At 53.6% G+C, this 19428-nt stretch overlaps 1 protein-coding gene across 2 annotated transcripts in view; it reads left to right on the top strand.

Moving 5' to 3' along the window:
- Positions 1–1306: 1306 nt before the first annotated feature.
- Nkd1 (NKD inhibitor of WNT signaling pathway 1) overlaps positions 1307–19428 on the top strand; it is an 81424-nt gene continuing 63302 nt past the window's right edge. Inside the window, exons 1-3 of one of the 2 annotated variants that reach the window (XM_047528892.1) lie at positions 1307–1522; positions 1659–1691; positions 2346–2479. In XM_047528892.1, coding sequence (XP_047384848.1) covers positions 1498–1522; positions 1659–1691; positions 2346–2479 — 192 coding nt within the window. In that variant the 5' untranslated portion in view covers positions 1307–1497. Of the gene's footprint in view, positions 1523–1658; positions 1692–2345; positions 2480–19428 lie in introns of those variants that run through there. The other variant, XM_047528893.1, reaches the window with a different exon arrangement.

Here is a 19428-nt window from a genome sequence, read left to right as displayed (position 1 = left end):
TCAGAGCCGTGCTGCCCAACACTGTAGTCACTTTCCACATGCTAAGGATCCCTGGCAATGTGGCCAGTCTGGAATGAGATGTGTATTGAGTGCCAAATACATAGTGAGTTTTAAAGGTAGTGCAAGACTAAGAATGTAACATCTTATGTTGAAATTATGTTTTGAATATATTGGGTCAAATAAATATTAATTTCACCTGTGTCTTTTAACTTTAAAAAAAAATGTGACTGCTAGAAAATTGAGCCACTATAAACGTGGCTCACATTACATTTCTGCTGGATAGTGCTGCTTTAGGGAGGAGGCAGAAGGCAGATCGAGTGTCCATTTTACAGATCATAAAATTGAGGCTCTCACAGAGAACTCAGGCAGGACTAGTATCTTCACTCTTGAATTTGGGTTGGAGGGGTCTTTTCCCACGCCCAGGTTGTCTGACCTAAGGGCGAGCTTAATACAGATCCACGGTGTCCCCAGCAGAGCAGGCGTTCTGAGAATCGCTAAGGTGGGGTGGAACCCCTTGATGTCGCCCTCACCTCCGCAGAGACCTCCCCAGACAAAACAAACAAGCGCTTGGGTCTGACGAACTGCAGCGGGGAGCGGAAACCAAGAAAGATCAAAGACCCAGCGGTTTACCCCCTTCCGGGCCGCGCAACTTGGCAGCGCGCCGCGAACCCCGGCGGGCACCCACGGGCCCCTGGACAAGGAGATTTGAACGACTGGCTGACAACTCGGGGCTTCTGGACACTTGTCGCCGCTAATCGTGAGCTGGATACACACTGGCTTAAGGTGCAGCGGGGGCTTCTCCTGGACTCCCGACTAAAAAATTAGAGGGGTCGGAGGAGGGGCTTGTAACACCAGCTACAGAAGGCAGATTGTGTGAGGAATGGGAAGAGGCGACGTAGCAGGAGCGCAGAAGCGCGGGAGACGCTTGCGCTAGAGCAGCTGGGGGTCTTCTCGCCGGACCTCAGTTTCCCCACCTGTAAATTGGAGCCGCCTGTAAATTGCTCGCTTGGAGGAAATACAGAGCGGAGGGAAGACAGTACGGTTACCGAGGGAGCGAATGTTCTACTGAGGGCAGCACCCAAGAAGGGGTCGGTCCCAATACGCCTGCTGGTCACAGCTCTGCACGGGTCCTCAGCCCCCAGACCCTGGTTGACGACCGCCGCGGCGATCAGAGCGCCCTGTGGGCCCCTCCCGCGCGGCGCCGCGCCCCGCCCCCGGCCCGCCGGCCCCGCCCCCGCCGCGGCCCGCCTCGCCTTTGATGCGCCGCGCCTGGCCAATGGGCGCGCGGGGAGGCGCGGGGCCGCGGCGGCGGGCTGGGGGCTCGGCGCGCCCGGGCGTCAGTCGGGCCGCGGCGACGGCGGCAGGAGCGCGTCCCGGCGCCGCCTCGGGCTGCCATCGGCTCTGGGTCTGCTCCGGGAGAAGGAGAGCGAGGCGAGGCGCCGGGCCCGCGGGCCGCGCGCATGGCTTAGGGACGCCCCCGCCTGCCGCGCCCCCAGCATGGGGAAACTTCACTCCAAGCCGGGTCAGTGCCCCCGCCCGCGCGCCGGCCCCCTGGCCCCGGCGTCCTCACCACCGCCGTTGCTAACTCTCTCCCTCTCCTTTCTTTCCGGCTCCCGCCGCCGCCGCCGCCGCCGCCGCCGCGCGCGATGTGCCTGCAGCCGCCGTGTGCAAGCGCAGGGAGAGCCCGGAAGGTAGGGGCGCGCGGGGCACCGGCCCGGGGGATGGATGGGGGAAGCACGGCGGACGGCTGCCGAATGGCCCAGCCCGCTGGATTTCATTACCAGGGCCACCCCAACCCCCAACTCTGGCGACCAGTGCCCCCAAACCGCTCCTAGAGCAATCTTCGGGCCCCCGCCTCTGTCCCGCCTACTCCCTCCCGGCGGTCCTGCTCTCCCACTTCTGACCCTAAAGCCCCACCCCTCTGCGTCCCGGCCCTCTGTGCTCACTGCGCCCCTTCTTCAGACCCCCAAGTGCTCTACCCCAAGATCCTGCTGCCCTCCTTCTGGCCCCCAGCCCCTTTCCCTGAGATCTTGGCTTCTGTGCCCACTGCTCGCCCTCTCCTGACCCTCAGTCCTCTGCAGTCTGGCTTCCTGATCCCCAATCCCCTCCTCCCGGGGTTCTGCCTTCCCTCTTGCCCCCTTCTGGATCCTTGCTCTTGGGGCTTTGCCGAACCCGGTTCTCCTGATTACCTGCGTGTCTCTTGGATTTTGCCCAAGCTCTTGAACCCCCAGCGGACCCCTCGGTGCCTTTGCTGTCTGCCGCGCCCACTCCTTCCCCTGCTCTCGGGTAACTTTCAGGCCGGCCGGGGGCCCAGACTCAGGGGCTTCGTGTCATCTCCGTCCCAGGTGACAGCTTCGCCGTGAGCGCTGCCTGGGCTCGGAAGGGCATCGAGGAGTGGATCGGGAGGCAGCGCTGCCCAGGCGGTGTCTCAGGACCCCGACAGCTGCGGTTGGCGGGCACCGTTGGTCGAGGCACCCGGGTACGGTCCCCACCCTGCCCTATCCCCTCACCCCTTTCAGCCTCAGAGATGGGTCTCCACCCATTCCCACTTTTAGCACCCTCCTGGCACAGTGTCCAGGTCTGAAAATCCTGTGTCTGCATTCCCCTGACCCACCGGCATGGCCCTGTGTCCCCATGCTATGGGGAACCTTAGAGGTCAAGTGGACCAGTCTCCTCCCCAGTTGGGGGCACAGGGCTGTCGGGGCGAAAGAAGGTCCTGGGTGAGGAGGTGGTATAGGTCCAGTTGATGGGAAAGCTGGTCTGTGCTAGCCTGGGTTTGGGGGCCTGACTTCTACCTTGTTTCTGTGACCAGCATTCAAAGGGGGAGCTGCAAGTGGGAGTAGGGAGGGGAGACACTGGGTCTGTCTGGGTGGAGGGCAGAGCTGTGCTGGCCCAGGGTCTCACGGCCACTTCCGGGTGTGTCTTAGTGTCTGTGGCATTCATTAGTGCCTTCTGCTATCTGAGTGGGGAGCTTGGGGGCCATTGGGACCCAGCAGACCCCTTAGTGAGGCTCACGGGGTGGGAAAGGGCCTCACTCCACTGTAGCCTGGAACACCCCCCTGCCTTCACTCAGTGGGTCCAAGAGGTTGGGGTTGTTCCTGTTGGAGCAGCGAGTGTGACAGGGGAATGAGTGAGTGCAGCCGCAGCTCCTGGCCTGGGACTGGTGTTCACAGATGTCGTGTGAGCTGCAGAACTCTGCACGGGGCTTTCAGATGGTCTGCGTGGAACTCTCGCAAGCAGAGGATCAAAGGATGAATCAACTTTTTGATGTGACATTTAATTTTTTTTTTTAACTTGGAGGGGAACAGACTGAGTCTCGGGTCTGGTGAGTTCTTTGGTCTTGCCCACGGCTGGGGAGAGCCTGGTGGAGTCTTCAGACGCGTGTGTGTATTTGGGTGGTGGGACCTGGCAGTTCCATTGCAGGGGCTGGTGTTGGGCGGGGGGCCTGTGCGCGTGTGAAATAGCCTCCTCTGTGTCCGCAGCCTCCCTCCCCACTGCTTGGCTGGGGGCTTTCTCTTCTCCATTTCTCCTCATCTGTTGCCTGGGTTGGAATTGGAGCTGCTGGCCCCTAGTAAAGGTCAAAACTTGGTGGGTGGGGGGCACTGCAGTCGGGCCCTATAACAACAGAACTACAAACTACTTTTTCTCCCACCATTTCTGGTGTTTGATCTACTTTTTTAAATTTAAAGGCCAATGAAAACGATCCAATGTAGCCATATGAACAAATGTATTTGTAGCTCAAGACAGAGGCCAACTGAGTGGATTTCCATTAATCAAGTTTTGGGTTTTTTTTTTTTTTTTTTCAGCCTGTTTATTTTTACAAACTATTCCTGCAGAATGACATTTATTTGCAGTCCCTTTTTTTCCCCCTTAACTGCCAGGCAGCTCTTGCTCCATGCTAGAGGGGAAACTTGAAATACAGCAAGGGCTTACTTCAATTGACTTTTATCTTCAAAGCCATAACAAATGTTACCCGCATGTTTTTGGTGGGTCTCCTTGGCATCCAGTCCGGGAGGATGAGAGGGAGGAGGAAAGAAGGAGAGGAAAACAAAAGTCTGTCGTTTTTAATTAAATAGTAGTGTTCCCAGCAAGAGGAATGCGAGCCAGTAAAAGTTGCCATTGGGGGAAATGAGGGAGGGTGGGGAGGGGGCCCCAGCTTAAGTTTGTGGCTTTGGTGAAGTCACGGAATTCTGTTGCCTGGTTTCTTCCCCCAGCTGAGGACAGTATGGGATGGTGCTTGCTCCCCTCCCTTTATCCCTCGCCCCCTCTCTCAGAGAAGCGCTGAGTGGTCATTAATATTTGTTCAAAGTACTTTTGAAGATGTGAGGCATAGAGCCATCCGCGTGGCATGTGGCGGGTGGGCCCAGCCATTAGAGGTGTTAAGGGGGAGCCTCTGACTCTCTGGGAGTTGTTCTTAGTCACTGGGATTTGGATTTCTGGGTTCTCACCTGCCTTGGCTCAAGATGGCCCAGCTTCTGAGTCTAGAGGTGGGGCTGGTGAGTCCCCATGGGAGGTGATCAGGGCAAGTCCAGGAGGTGAGCAGCACTGTGGCGTGGGGTCTGTGACACAATTTCAGGTGGCACCTGGAGGAATGCTTTTAGTCTTAATAGTTACCTTTTCTTTTTTTTATTAATCAGAAAAGATAGCTAGGCCCTCAAAACCATGATTTCACAGGTAGTATTGCTTAGGATGAAGTTAAGTTAGAAGAGGTAATCTAACTTAAAGTTGATTCAGAGAAAAATACTCAGTACAAGTGGTCAAAATTATGAACGTGAAGATGGGATGCCCAAAGTTTGAGGAATGCTGAGGTTCTGCAGAGGTTGCTGGTGGGCACCCCGCAGTCCTGCTTCATTTCCCTGTTCCCACCGGCACCGAAGGGGTGGCTGGCAGGTTCCTCTGTGATATCATCAGGATGTAGGAGGGTGTGGGCTCCGAAGTCTGCTGGCTTCCAGGGCTGGCAGCGGTCCTCAGCTTGCCCCAGGTCTGCCTTGGGGATGACTTCTGTCTGCACTCTTTCACCTGGCATGTCACCAAAGTGACTGGGGACACATTAGTGGCTTATCCAACTAGCATTCTTATTATTGCAATGATAGCTACTATTTATTAAGTGCCTGTGTGTGTCAAGCTTTGCTTACATTATCTTAATCTCCCCGTAACCCTCTGGAGTTGCCAGCCAGCTGGTGCGCTCTCCCGCCTGGTGTACTTTCTAGGAGAAAGGAAGTCATGTGTGGTAAAGCCCTGCACAGAACATCCCCTGGAAGGGCGCTGCAGTGACTCATTCCTGGGGAGGGGGCTTGCCGACCAGCTGCCAAGCTCTGTGAGATTAGATGAGCTGGCGAGGGGCCTGCAGAGGCAGGAGGGGCCCTCGTTCTGCTTCTTCCTCTCCGATGGGGTCTGAAGAGCTTGGCAAATGTTTGGGGTGGATCCAAGTTACATGCAAGGTCCTGGTGTGTGAGGGGGTGACCACACTGGCACTAAACTTAGCCTGCCCTCCTAAATACAGAAATGAATGAGGCCAGGCTGTGCCACAAGAGCTTGTCACCTTGTGCAAGCCATTTTGCCTTTGGATACTTTAATCAGCTCATCTGTAAAATGGGTGTAGTGTTATTCTCATCCGTGGCAGAGTCAGGGCAGACAGCTCTTCCCAAAGAGTAGACTCTGGGAATTCTCTGGAATGCTGAGGCACCTGTAGAGGGGAGGTGGGAGCCCACGAAGAGGGATCACGGAACCGAACTTCTGTGCCCCTGCCTGCCCATTCTTCCACAGCAGGCTCACTTGGAGGGAAACAGATTGAGGCCTGGGTTTCTGCCCTTTGCCTGGGCACATGATGAAGTCCAAGGAATATGAGCTCATAGGAAAAAAATAATGAGAAAAGGGAGGCACAGAAGTACTCTGAAAGCACAACAATAGACTAGCCACGTGCAGGCCATGCGCTAAGGAGACTGAGAAGGCAGAAGCAGCACAATCATCTGCAAGAGATAGTGGAGTGTCTTGGAACGTGAAGCGGCAGTAGCAGTAACAAAAGAAACCAGTCAGAAATGCTGGGTTTGGAACATGCAGCGAGTGGACAGCAGAGCTGCACAGATGGACGGAGTAGCAGAGCGGATGCAGGTATGGTGGCCAACTTGGAGAAACAACTTCCCTGCCTCTCTGCACGCTCACGTGGCATGGACACACGTGCATATGTGAATGTGCACAACCAGATTTAAAACAACCCCCCCCCCCCCACCAGCTTGACCCTTTTGTTCTTTTATAGCAGAGCTGCCTGGAGAAATAGGCCGTGAGCTGCGGGGCAGGCAAGCCCTCCTCCAGATCAAAGGCGGCTGCCAGGCGGTTTGGTAATTTGATTAGGGGGTACCTAGTGCATTTTGATATTTGGGGAAGATTAGGAGGGTGCAGGCCTGGTTGGAGCCCTGGGGACGTATGGGGCTGGGTGATGAGATTGGAGGCTGGCCCAGCTGCTGCCCGAATGCTGGATTCCAGGGGAATTACCCTTGAATGATACCAGTTGGCACAATTAAAAGGTCCCAAGTCCTCACCATATGGAAAGTGTTAGACCTCCTTACGTGGTTTCAAAGCTATGTGCCGGGAGGTGGACTTGACATTTGAGGTAGAGCATAAATTAAATATTTGGTGTTTCAGAATTAAAAGATGATTTGCTCTGAGATGGTGGAGGACTCAAGGTGGAGGCATTTGAGCCCCCGCTTACTGGCATCTTTTGAGTTCCCCCATGGAGGGTCTCTGCCCACTTCACAGCCCCGCCTGGATGCTGTCTGTACCCCTGGGAGTGGACAGGGGAGGCCGGGAAGACCTCAGCTGGCTGAAGAGCCAGGCTTAGGTTTGCTGTAGGTCTGGGCCTGACAGGGTATCTGGATGGTGGGCAAGGGTGTCGCCTTCTGGATGCTTTCATACATCTCTGTGAGGTGGTTTCCGGTAGGGACGCCTCGGTGTGGCTTGTCTTCTCTCTCAGACTCTTCTTCTTTGAGAAGGAGGCCGGATCCCTGAGCTGCGCGCGTGGTCGTTCTATTTCCTGGAAGTCAGGATTGCCCCTCTACATTCACATTTTGTAGGGAACCCAGGGAAAGTCAAATCCAAGAGGCACCCACTGGGCGACCTGCTGGGACCTAGAACTCGGGGAATGTTTTTCTTCCCTGTATCCAGTGGAGTTGTAAGAAGGAAGAGAGAAGGTGGGGTGATCGGGAGGGTTCCTATTTGAGCTGGGAAGCTCAGACACACTCTCAGGGACCATACTGTCCCCTTGCAGGCTTCGAACATCAAGACTGACCTGTCAGCAACAAGACAGTCAGTTACTGAATACAGTGTCCTCCCCATGGCAACCCCGCCCCAGCACAGAGTAGGACTCCCCGTCAGTTGACTGACTGAATGAAATGAGACCTTGGGCCTCCTTGCTTGCCCTTCCCAGCTAGCGTCTCCGCTTTCTTCCTGTTCCCCAGTTCCCGCTCTCCTGAGTGGAAGAGAAGAACCAGGCTTTTCTTTCAGGTACTGAGCTTAACTGATGAATTAGGGAATCGCAAATTAAAAATGAGTCGCTATTTGTTATTGATAATAATGAACTGGGCCAGACACTGGGGCTATAGTGGAGAGTAAAAGAGACCCGCTCCCTGTCCTCCTGTGGCTTCCAGTCTAATGAATGAACCCCAGAAGCAAAGTAGACAGGCAGGAATAGGTGGTGGCCTGCAAGTCAGTGAGAGAGAGCACGCGTTGAGGGAGGGGATTTCTTCATCCTGGGAAGGGCTGATCGAGGCCCGTCCCCCCCACTGTTGTCTTTGGAAGATGGACTGGGTGGGTTACTGGACTGGATGATTGTGAAGGGACTTGTCTGTGCAGCCCATGGGGACTGAAAGTCTTTCCTGTCCTTATTCTTCCTGGAAAACCTTGAGCTACCTGCCCCTCCAGACAGGCGTGTTGGATGGAGGAGGGTGGGCAGTCTCTGCGCCTCCAGCTGCCCGCACACTCCTTGGAGTTGATTCATGTGTAGCATCATGTATGGGTCTGGGGACATGACCTAGCTGTTTGAATGGTTTGGTGGCCCCTGTAGCACTGTTGGAGGAGGAAGCCAGCTATGGGGCCAGGGGCTCAGCTCTGGTGGGCTTGGGGAACTGAGGGGCGAGATTGGCTACTGAAAGGCAGAGAGGCCCTCGAAGGGCCAAGGGACAAAAGGCAGTGAGAACCAACCCCAGAGGGAGCCCTTCCTTCCCCAGAGCTGGGGGAAGAGGCTCCCTTGCCTGGGTGAACGGAGCAGTCCAGTCAAGGGGTGGGCAGAGTTACCTCCAGGCACAGAGAGCGTGCAGTGGTGAGCCGGGGAGCCCAGAACCTTCCGGCTCAGGGGCACTTCAGCCTCATCAAGAGTCTGTGGATCCCTGCTGTGTTTTGGTTTAGAAACTTTTTGGAATTCTTAGGTCTCCAGTTGGATTCCAAAACAGGCGCTTCCGGCTGCGGCCTCCCGACTTCCCTTTCTCTCGCTCGCTGACACACGGTCTCTCTGCAGCTCCTGTCTCTCCCAGGCATTCTTTTTCTTCCTCTTGCCCTTGCTCTGCCCCTCCCTTCTCCTCTCGCCCTCTCTCAGAGGAAGGAAAACTTCAGCCTCTCACAAACAAAATATCTGCCACTCTCTCCGAGGGAGAACTGAGGCAGGAGCCCAGAATATCCTGGAAGAAATGCCAGAGGGAGCTGAAGGCCTCAGTTGTTTAATCTGGAAGGAGGGCTTTGATGTCACCCTGCTCCGTTTATCCTGGGAAGCTGCCTGCTTCTCTATGGCTTTAGACTCTCCGCCTGAAGAATGGCCGAGGGGCCTGGGGAAAGGCCTACTCACTCCCCAAAGGGCAGCCCAGTGACGCTGCAGCCCCTGCCAAGCCCAGGCGGGTGGGGAACCTTTTCTAAACACGCACTTCTAGAGGCATAAGTGATTCTTTGATAGCTTACTGGGCAAGCAGAAGGGGCTGTTTATCCGTGTGGGCACCAGTCACGGGGCTCAGGGAGGAAAGCCTCAAGTCCGGCCACTGAAGTCATCCTTAGCCCCAAAGCTGCTGCACGCACGAGCTCTGGCCAGTCTGCCCGGCTCTGCCCACCAGGGCGGGTCCCGGGCCTGTTTGTTTGAGTGCTCTGAGGAATTGGTCTGGGGTTTGCTTTCCTTGCTTGGTGAGCCACATTGGTTGTGGCATGTATGGGTGGCCTTGTGTGTGGCTGATGCCTTTCAGAGGGCCTCAGGGTACCAGGTGGCTTCACAGTGGTGTGACATCAGCTGAAGGGCCCCTGTTTTCCCTGGGCCTTGGAGTCTTCAGCTGAGAAGCAAGAACAGTCATTCTAACTTTGCACTCTCTATTGACTGTTCTGCCCAGTCACTCCCACACCTGTAGTAGACGTGTGACATCCCCGCTAGGCCAGGGGTACCCCTGCCCTGTGAACAGAGCTCAGGCCTTGTTTTCATAGGACTTAGAATCCAGTAGGAAAAGAGAACTTTTAAAACACAAGCTGGGCTCAGTGGTGCACGCCTGTAATCCCAGCAGCTCAGGAGCCTGAGGCAGCAGGATCACGAGTTCAAAGCCAGCCTCAGCAAAAAGCGGGGCGGTGAACAACTCATCGAATCTCTGGATAAAATACAAAATTGGGCTAGGGATATGGCTCAGTGGTCGAGTGCCCCTGAGTTCAACCCCTGGTCCCCCCCAAAACAAAACAAAACAAAAACAAATTACACAATTTAAGTTGTGACATGGATCTCAAAGAAGTGGCGGGTGCTTTTTGAGGGGCCAGACCTCATCTGGGTGGTAATTCATTTTCACAAGTATATGACCGCCTTCTGTTTGCCAAGTGCTGTGTGCAGGATGCCGCGGAGATGATGAGGAACAGGATGTAATTCTTGCCTCACAGAACTTAGTGTTTAGTGGAACTGAACTCTTTATCATCGCCTCTCATCCATTTTTCTTCTCCTATTGCATTGGTTAGAGTCTCCAGTGCTGCTTAATAGCCATGAAGTATGATGTTTGTTGTTTATATAGTTAAGAGCACAATCTTCTGCTGCTGGCTCGCTAAGATTTGTAAATTCAGGAATAATGATTGACTTTTATCAAAAACCATTGGGGTTTTGATGGAGCAGGTCATTCTTTGCCCATATGATGTAGGATTCATATGCATGTTTCCCATTGCTGCATTTTCTAGTGTTCAACATCTTTTCCCTCCTGAACTAAACCCCTCTTTGTCATGAGAGAGTCCATGATAGACTGTGGAGTGGGCTCCATCCATATCCATAGGTTCTGTATCCATGGACTCAACCAACCCAAGTCGGAGGTATTTGAAAAAATAATTTGTGCCCATACTGAACATGAATAGACTTTTTTTCTTGTCATTATTCCCCAAACAATATAGCTTGACTATTTACACAATATTTACATTGTCTTAGGTATTGTAGGTAATGTAGAGAGAATTTAAAGTGTACAGGAGGATGAGAGTAGGTTTTATTCAAACACTATACCTTGTTCTATAAGGGCCTTGAGCATCTGTGGATTTCGGTACCCATGGGGCTCCTGGAACGAATCCTGTGGATACCAAGGAACGACTGTACTCTTTTAAAATGTGACTCTATTTGATATGCAGGAATTTTGCTTTGGATCTGGGTATGGATATTTGTAAGTCCAGTTGCTTATGGTTTGGGAAGATAGATACTGAGCCATGAAAGTCATGTTAAGGGCAGTTTAGGGGCACAAGACTCTGAGTCTAGAACAGGCAGAGTCTACTGCTCCAGGGTCAGAGGTGGTCTTAGAGGAGATGTGTAAGTGGAGGCCCAGAGGTGGGGAGGGGGATGTTTCGTGGTGTTATGTGTGTTTGGCAGGTGGAGGGGACAGAGTGCGTGGGAAGCTCTGTAGCAAAGAGGGCAGATTGTTTGGGGTGCTGACTGAGGTTCCGTTGGCTGCAGAGGGGTCATGGGGGCCTGGACTCCTTCTCAGCCATATTATGGACCTTGGTCTTTGTCCAGAAGGGAGATCTATGGCAGGCTGTGATTGAGAGGCCAGCAGGACAGAGGTGAGCCCATGCTGTCATTTGGGGGAGCGGGAATGTGGAGATGGGCTCTCAGTGATAAAAATACTGTGGAGGATAAAGAGGAATCAAGTGACAGACTATATTCTGTGGGCTCAGTGAGATTCCAGAATGTCTTCCTTGGGCTGGCCCAACTCTGACTCTCTGGGGGCCATCAGGGAACCCTAGAGGAAGACACAGACAGGCAGGCGAGGGACCAGAAGAGTTAGGAGAGAATGTAAGGTTAAAGAGCAGGGGCTGTGGAGGCCAGCATCCTGGGTTCCAGGCCTGGCTGTCTGTTTTCTGTGAACCCTGGGCGTGGTGCCGGACCTCAGTGGCAGCAGGGGTGCTGGCAGGGAAAGGGTGCACTAGGTATTTAAGTGAAAAGTCTTCCAGCGCTCCCAGAGGTGCAAGCAGGGATTGGGGGCCCCTCGGGATGTTGAGGCACTGAGGCCAAAGCAACAGGGAGGTGGTTACTGGTTGTGGAGCAGGAGCTGGGGGAGGACTGTCCTGGTCCTTGTAGGAGCTGCTTGTGGAGCAGGGGATGGGTGGGCAGGCAGAGGGTCTGGGTTACGGGCGTGGAGGAGAGCCGGGAGCCAGAGCCGTGGTGCAGAGGCAGTGATGAGGTGCCCCGGCTTCTCCCCCTCCCCACCTCTGGGCCTCAGCTTACACATCTCCTCCAAGACCACTCTGACCCTGGAGCAGTAGACTGCCTGTTCTAGACTCAGAGTCTTGTGCCCCTAAACTGCCCTTAAACACCAGGGCTTCCCATGAGCAGAATCCAGAAGCCAACAGGCAAGGAAGCCCCAGGGACTTGGTGCCCAGGGGTCAGCTTCCTGGGGCACAGAGCTGTGTGGAGAAGGGAAAGGAATGGTTGGGGGTGCAGCTGGCAATAGACTTATCCTCTCTGGGCCTCAGTTTCTGCATCTGTGAGCTGGGATTATAGTATTGCTTGCTTCCCATGGTGCTGTGAGGGCTCTTACTGTAAAATGACCTGGCACATAGTAAGTGCTCAGTAAAAGTTAAAGATTAAGGATGTAAAGCCACAAGACACAGGGCTGCAGTGGTTTGGGAGGACTTTAGAAATGTTTTTGGAGTTTTTCAACTGGAAGGACTTTTGAAGGAAGTGACACATGAATATGGCTTTGAAGGATCATGGATTAGGGACCCATGGGGGACCAGAGAGGTCCTATTAATGAATGCAGCAGGCTGAGGAGGAGACATCTGGGAGAAGTGGGGACTAGGGTGCCCTGGCAGCACACGCCCTGCCTCCAGGGGGCAGTACTACTCAACCTCACCCAGCTGTGGTCACATGGGGACGTGACCCTGTCATTGCAGCACTCTCTGATCATTAAGGGAATGCACCTATCTGGATTTTAATGTAAAACCTTTCTATTTTAAACAGTTTTCAACTCGTTGAGTATTTTAGACAGTGCTTTCTTTGAAAGATCCAGATGGCTGGCTTTGACCTGTTGAACCCCAGCTTGTGATTGCTGGTCTGGGCCTGTAAGGTTTTGATGGGGGTGGTGGTGGGGTGTCCGTGCGTTAGTGATAATAGCCTGTACACGTGAGCCTGATGCCAGGTAGCAGGTGCTTAGTGCTTTCGTGTGCTCCTGCTGATTCCTTGCAGTGGCCTCCTGCCGGATGCCTGTGGTGTGTTGATGAGGAGGCTGTACCTCACCGAGGAACCGCCACTGGCCCAACCAGGGAGAGCAGGATTCAGGCTTCATCCGGAAGCGAGGATGCAGCCTCAGCAGAGGCTCGGTGCTGGAAAACTGGACAGTGGCTTGCAGTCTGGCAGGAGCGTGGGGCGCAGTGGGCAGGTGGGGTCAGTATGGTGAAGACGTGGTTTGAACTGCTCTCTGGAGCAGCAGCACGGGCGCAGAGAAGGGGCCAGCGGTGGTCACAGCTTGCAGCTTCAGACTTTTGGGCCAAGTTCAGGTGTACTTCTTCCCGTTGGGTGGGCGTGGGCCAGGTGAGGACTCGGCTCTGATCCTCAGTCTTCACATCGTGGAAGGGGGAGGGGACAGTGAGTGAATGAATGTGAGTTCATTTCAGCAGCTTGGAAAATAAAGCGGATGTCACCCCTCCTGCAGCTTTCTGCATGATTTGCTGATGAGCACCCCGATGTGTGCTAAGTCCGCACCTGTGGGCCAGCGAGATGCAGGAAAGAACAGTGTGGGTGAGGGGAGGGGGGATTCTGCTTTGGATTGGGGAGTAACAGTGAAGTTGTTGAGACCCCAAGAGTAAATAGGAGAGAGCCAGGTGATGACAGGTTTGGTGAAAGCCTTTTAGGCAAAGGGCGTTACAGAGACCAGGGGGCAGAGAAAGCCCCCAGCCCACTCTGGTGTCTGGCTCAGGAGCCGGCTCACCTCGGAGATGGGAGGGCAGGGATCTGGGCTCTAGCACAGGGCTAGGCGGTTCCCGGGGCCTTGCAGCCCAAAGCTGCAAACCTCCCCTGGCTCCAGCTTCTCTCCTTTCTGGGAGGCAGGGGGAGAACCTCTTGGTCACAAGAACTCGTGTCATCTTGGAGGTCTTTGGCTGGCCTCCTGTGGGTTCTCCAGGCCCTGACTTTGCATTTGGAGCCCATACCTTGGTGAGGGTGGGGGCAGAGCATAAAGGCTGGTTAGGAGGATGGTCCCGTCTCCACCTGGGCAAAGCCAGAGCCTCCCAAATGGGCTCCAGCCAGAATGCTTTCCTGAAGTGGCTGCATGGACTGCTGCTCCCCTCAGCTCTGGGCACTCTGCTGTGTGGGTTTAGGAGTGTTGGTTAGGGTACATTGCTCACTCCCTGCCTGGCTTCCAGAGGGTGCTTTGTTAGAGGTGGCTCCGGACCTTGAATTTGTTGTTTTACCTTGCTTTTCCCCGGTGATCTAGGTAGACTACAAAAGCAAAGAGATGCTTTAAGAAAATAACAGTAAGCCTGGAACAAAGTTGCTGTTCCCTGGGCGCTGGGGGCTGCTTTTTCCTTTTTTCTTGGGGCTTTTTTTTTTTTTTTTTCCTTGCTCTGGGCATGTGCCTCCTTTCTGGCTGCTTCGTGGTTGCAGGCTCCATGCATTTATTAATTGTTGCCTGTGGGCGCAGCCCGGTGCCCACCAAGATGCAGGGGGTAACAACGTAGCCTTGGGTTTGTTTGCTGATTCTCTGTGCATGCCTGGCCCTGAACCCCCTGCAGCCTCAGTGGCCAGCTCTCAGCACCCTCCTGAGGTGGGTGTTGCTAATCTCTCTCTCAGCCTGGGAAACTGAGGCTTGAAGAAGTCTACCACCTTGCCCAAGGTCACTTGACTTGGAAGGGAAATCTTGCTCCAGCAAAATCCAAATTTAAGTCCATCCATTGTAGAGCCACCTGACATCAGTGCCAATACGTTTTCATTTTCATTTTTTCAAACCATATGCCATCATCCCATTCATGGCTCATGAAATCAGCTTAGTGATGAAAAATAAATTGGAAAACAATAAAAACATAAGAAGACCTCCTCTCTGGTAATGAACCTGGCGTTTTGAGATGGAACTCGCTTTGCTGCTTCTGCTGGTAGGTGGGGTCCGCCCGGGCTGCAGGCTCCTGCAGTTGAGAAGTGTCGCAGCTCTTGGTGGTGGACCGTGCCCTCCTGCACTGTAGCAGAGCCCGGCAGCTCACTGTCCATTTCTTCTTCTTTCTAGGTTCTTGCCTTGTGAATTCAAAGAACGAATTCCACAGACCAGGATGAGTGAGTGTAAGGGTAGGATTTTTTTGAAGAATAGAAATAGGAAAAGAAACTCTTGTATCGCCAGAGGGGACCCGACAGCAGGTTTTCTCCGCCGGAGTGTGGAGTGTGCTAGTCTAGGGGCTCTTATGGCACTTGGTTCACTGTTATTGGTCCAAAATTATGCTAATGAGGTTTGAACAAAGTACCAATGCTCTTGGCCCCTATTTATGCTAATTAGGGCTTGGACACACACTGACGCTCTCCGTTCAGGTCTGCCCCATTCCCATTTCCTTGCCACAGCTCAGGAAGCAGGAGGTTGAGCCTGGTTGGATGGGGCTGTGCAGAGTGGGCTTCTGCAGCAGGTGTCCATACCGTGCCCAGGCCTGGCGTCCATGGCGCTGGCTCACCTGTGTGGCAGGCTCCCCGGGACCGTGCTTGCTGCCCATGCTGAGCCCACTCACTCCGCTGTTCTCGTCCACCGCCACTTGTTGGCTGGGATCGGTAGGATCGGGAGCTGTGTCAGTAAGGATAAGGATAGTTTTGTGTTACTTTTTGTGTTACTTTAAATGCATACATATTTAAACTTCAAACCATATATACAAAAGCCCATTATGCAATATAATTCTTACTGTCAGTCATGATCAAATATTGGAAAAGCCCTGGTGTTTGGTCACGGGTGCGGGCGCTGAGCCCGAATGCCTAGTTTGAAGCCTTAACTTTACTTCTCACTAGCCGTGTGTCTTGGACAAGGTTCCTGATCTCTCTGTGCCTCCATTTTCTTTCTTGGCTTCAGAGCCTTTTGGCTATTTGAGGGTGGGTCAGAGTAGACTGCTATGCTTAGTTCTTGCTCACCTACCCCCTTTGCTCAGGGGTGAAGAGAGTGAGGAGGCCCTTGGTGGTCCTCCTGGCCTCACCCCTGAGAAGCTACCGTCTGAGCCTGAACATTGGCAGCAACGTCTGGGGAGAAAGATGTACCTGAATCTTTGAGGCCTCAGTGGCCTGAGAGTGGCCCAGCTTAACTGTGGGTATCTGTGATGGCCTCCCTTGGCCTTTGCTGTCTTCTCTCAGATACATGCTAGAGAACAGGAGTGTGCTTTCTGTTTCTGTGGAAAAAGTCTAAAACGTCATGACTGAACTGTCTTCTGATTTTCCTAAGATGATGCATTTGGGTAGAATTGGGCAGGCAGCTGGCCCGTGGCTCCACAGGTCTGGTTGAGGTGGTCTGCCCGCAACAGCTGCACTTGGGTGATGTATCTGGAGCCTGGCGTCCCTTCCAGCTGGCCTCACTTCATGGCTAGCGTGGGCTTCCTCGGAGCACGGTGGTCTCCAGCGGTCACACTGACATGGTGGCCACCAGCTAGCTTCCCTCAGAGTGCAGGAGTGGAGCCTGCCAGGCTGCCCAAGGGTTAGCCTGGAACTGACACCACCATGATCTCAGGTAAAGCAAGACCCAGGTCCAGCCCAGATTGAGGGGAAAGGACCACACAGGGCCATAAGTGCTGGGAATGGGGGTTCATTAGGGGCCATCACCGTCGTCTGTCAGAGAGGATGCTGTTGGAGAAAGGACTGGAAGGTGAGGTGGCCCCTGGGTTTGGTGGCACTGGATTGTGGTCACAGTTGGGTTCAGTGGGAGTGGTCCTGGTGAGTGACAGCAGAGGTGAGAATGCAGTGGTCACAAGGGACCAAGAAACATTTGCATGTGAGCAGAAGCACAGAGTTTCCAGAAAGTCGGTGACTATGACGTTTGGAAGAATGAAAAATTGGTGACAACCTAAAATACCCGTCATGAGGGGATGGATGGTGGTGTGGCCGGTTTGTGATCTCTGTAGGGGTCAGCAGGTGAGTGCGGGCCTGGCGTGTACGCCACAAGGAGGCCAGGGAATGCTGCGCAGGAGCAGAGCACGTGCAAAGGCCTGAGTGCACCGAGGCCCGTTTGTCGCAGCGCTGTCCCCTCTGTATCCACGGCCTCCGCCTCTGTGGAGTCAACCAACTATCTTTTAAAAAACAAAAGAGTCCTGGTATGGTGGCACGTGCCCGTAATCCCAGCAGCTCTGGAGGCTGAGGCAGGAGGATCGCAGGTTTGAAACTAGCCTCAGCAATTTAGTGTGGCCCTAAGCAACTTAGTGAGACCCTGTCTCTAAATAAAATATTTTAAAAAGGGCTGAGGTTTTGGCTCAGTGGTTAAGCACCCCTGGGTTCAAGAAGAACACATATAGACATTTTAATCTTGTCCTCATTCCCTAAACAATACAGTGTAATGACTATTTGCATAGCATTTACGTTGTGTTCGGTATTATGTGTAGAGATGATTTAAAAGTACTAGAGGATGTGCTTAGGTTATATCCAAATACTGGGCCATTTTGTTTAAGGGTCTCGAGCATTGGTGAATTTTGGTACCCATGGGGGGTTCTGGAACCCGAGGGACAGCAGTATAGAAATGTCTGGGCAGGACTGTGTCTCTGACTATTTGCAGGTGCATAGAGAAAGATCTGTCAAAGACCGAGGAGTGCAGAATTTCATTTCTCATATTATACATTTCTACACTGTTTGACTTTTTTAAAGAAAGGAGTATGTACTACTTTTTGTGTTTTTCAAAAAAGCTGTTCTATTCACAGTGAGAATGAGAGATGAGGAGAGAGACAGCAGGTGCAGACACATGTGTGGAGAAGCTCCCTGGGAGGGGTGGAGAGAGAGGACAGGATGGAGGGGCTGTGGGTCCTGGGGATGGACTTGGGATGTCCCAAGGACCTCCTACTTCTGAACCTCCTGGGTGCTGTTTCAAATGCAGAATCCTCGGTCTCCCCACTTGCCACCCTCTGGATCCAGACCTCCCTGTGCTGGGGCACAGCCATGTTAACTGACCCTGGAGGAAGGACAGTTGGAGTGTTGCAGGAGTGAGGGGGTCGGGGGAGTCTTGGCACCCCGGCGTAGAATCTCAGGGGCCCGGAGGATGGCCCTATGGAGAAGCTGGCACCTTCGGAACTTGCGACAAGCTCTTAGTTCGTGCGTGGTTCTGTCTCCTCTTCCCCTGGCAGTGTCTGCGTAAACCTCCACAGCCCCGAACCTCACTGACAGTTATGGAGAGCTGACTGATCATATGATAGCCATCTCTTTAAAGGGCCACCAAGCCCCTCCTTTCAGAACTGGAAGCAAGAAGGGGTGTGAAAAGAACAAATGGACTGTGTGGCCCAGGAGCCCTCTGGCCTTGGAAATGCTCTGTTCTGCGCTGGCCTCTACGGGAGCCGGGAGCCGTTAGCTACCTGCCACTGAGCACTGGGAGTGGATCGGAATGAATTTACATAGTAAATCTGAATAGCCACCTGAAGTTGGTGGCTCCTGCATTGAACAGGCCAGCTGCGGACCAATGGGAGGGGTCCAGCACTGCCGTAGGTCAGGCTGGACCCTGTGCCACGGGGGTCGGAGCAGTGTTTGCAGCAGGTGGTGGAAAGAATACCGTCCATGCCCTCCCGGGGAGGCACTGGTTCAGCCCTCTCTCCAGACCTGTCAGAGGCTGCTCCCAGGAGGTCTGGCTCCATACAAGCTTGGAGGGCGGCAGCCCTGGCTGGTCACAGCCACCTGTCACTGCTGGGAAGGATCCTGGGCTTCCTCCTAGGTGGGCGAATTGGAGCACCTTCTTCTAATGTCACAGTGTGGGGCCTCCTTAACCCTGGAGAACCTGCTTGGCATCTGCCTGTGGAATTCCTGGCTGATGGCTCATCCCCTGGGCCCTGGTCTGGAGTGTCCTGAAGGTAAAGCCCCTGTGGGGCCGAAGGCTGCAGCACTGAGGAGGGATCAGCGTTTGTCCTGCACATTGTTATCCCGGGATTTATGGTCGGCCAAGCTTCCTCCCAGTGATTTGTGAAGCACTGAACGTTCGCGGAGACCTGGCCAGAATCAGTGCTCTTACCACGGGGAAACTGAGGCCAGGCTGCTTTGTCCGTGGGCCAGGTTCTCCGTGACTCCACGTGTAGCTTCAGGGTCCTTTGCACTGCTTAGCACACGGCAGATGCTCCAAGAACCTTTGCCAGGAGATGAGGCTTAGAGGGCCCAGTGGCTTGGGCAGAGGGCACACAGCTGCAGAGGGGACAGGGATTCAGGTTTTGTCCCTGTAGCCCTATGACGTTTCATGGAGCCATGCCGCTGTGTGCCTTTGAAGAGATCTTCTGCTTGCTTCTCCTCTGCTCTGCAGAAAGGACCTCACATTGTCCCTTTTGGTAAGTTAAGTCATGCACATGGTTGAAAGAATAAATAAATAAAAAGGAAGAAAATCCAAACCAGTACTAAAGGGTGTGCCATGCACAGGAAGCCTCCTTCTCACACCGCCTCCCACCCCTCTTTAGATTTATCTGCTGAGACAGTTCCTCGAGGTTCCTCTAGTCTTGCTCTCTGTGTTTATGTATACTTGGCGGCCACTGAAGCCCTGGTATTTGTAGGTTAACTTAAAAATTCATTTCCGGTGGAGAGTCATAAAACAGCTGTGTAGACCTTAAACGTTTTCTTTGAACTTGAGCTGCGTGCTATGCATCTGGCCTGCACCTTGTTTTTCTAAGTTACCAGTGTGTCTTGGAAATGATTCCATGTCAGGACGGCTCATCTTTGTTTCCTTCATGGCTGTTGAGCCTCACCTTATAAGAATGGATCATAATTTATTACACAGACCCCCTCTTCTTGGGCATTCAGGTTGCCTGTTTGACTCTAGGTCAATGGCGTGT

The sequence above is a fragment of the Sciurus carolinensis genome, chromosome 16 (genome assembly GCF_902686445.1).
Source record: "Sciurus carolinensis chromosome 16, mSciCar1.2, whole genome shotgun sequence".
Taxonomy (NCBI): Eukaryota; Metazoa; Chordata; class Mammalia; order Rodentia; family Sciuridae; genus Sciurus; species Sciurus carolinensis.
Note: the sequence above shows the minus strand (reverse complement) of the source record. Positions and strands in the feature narration are given on the sequence as shown.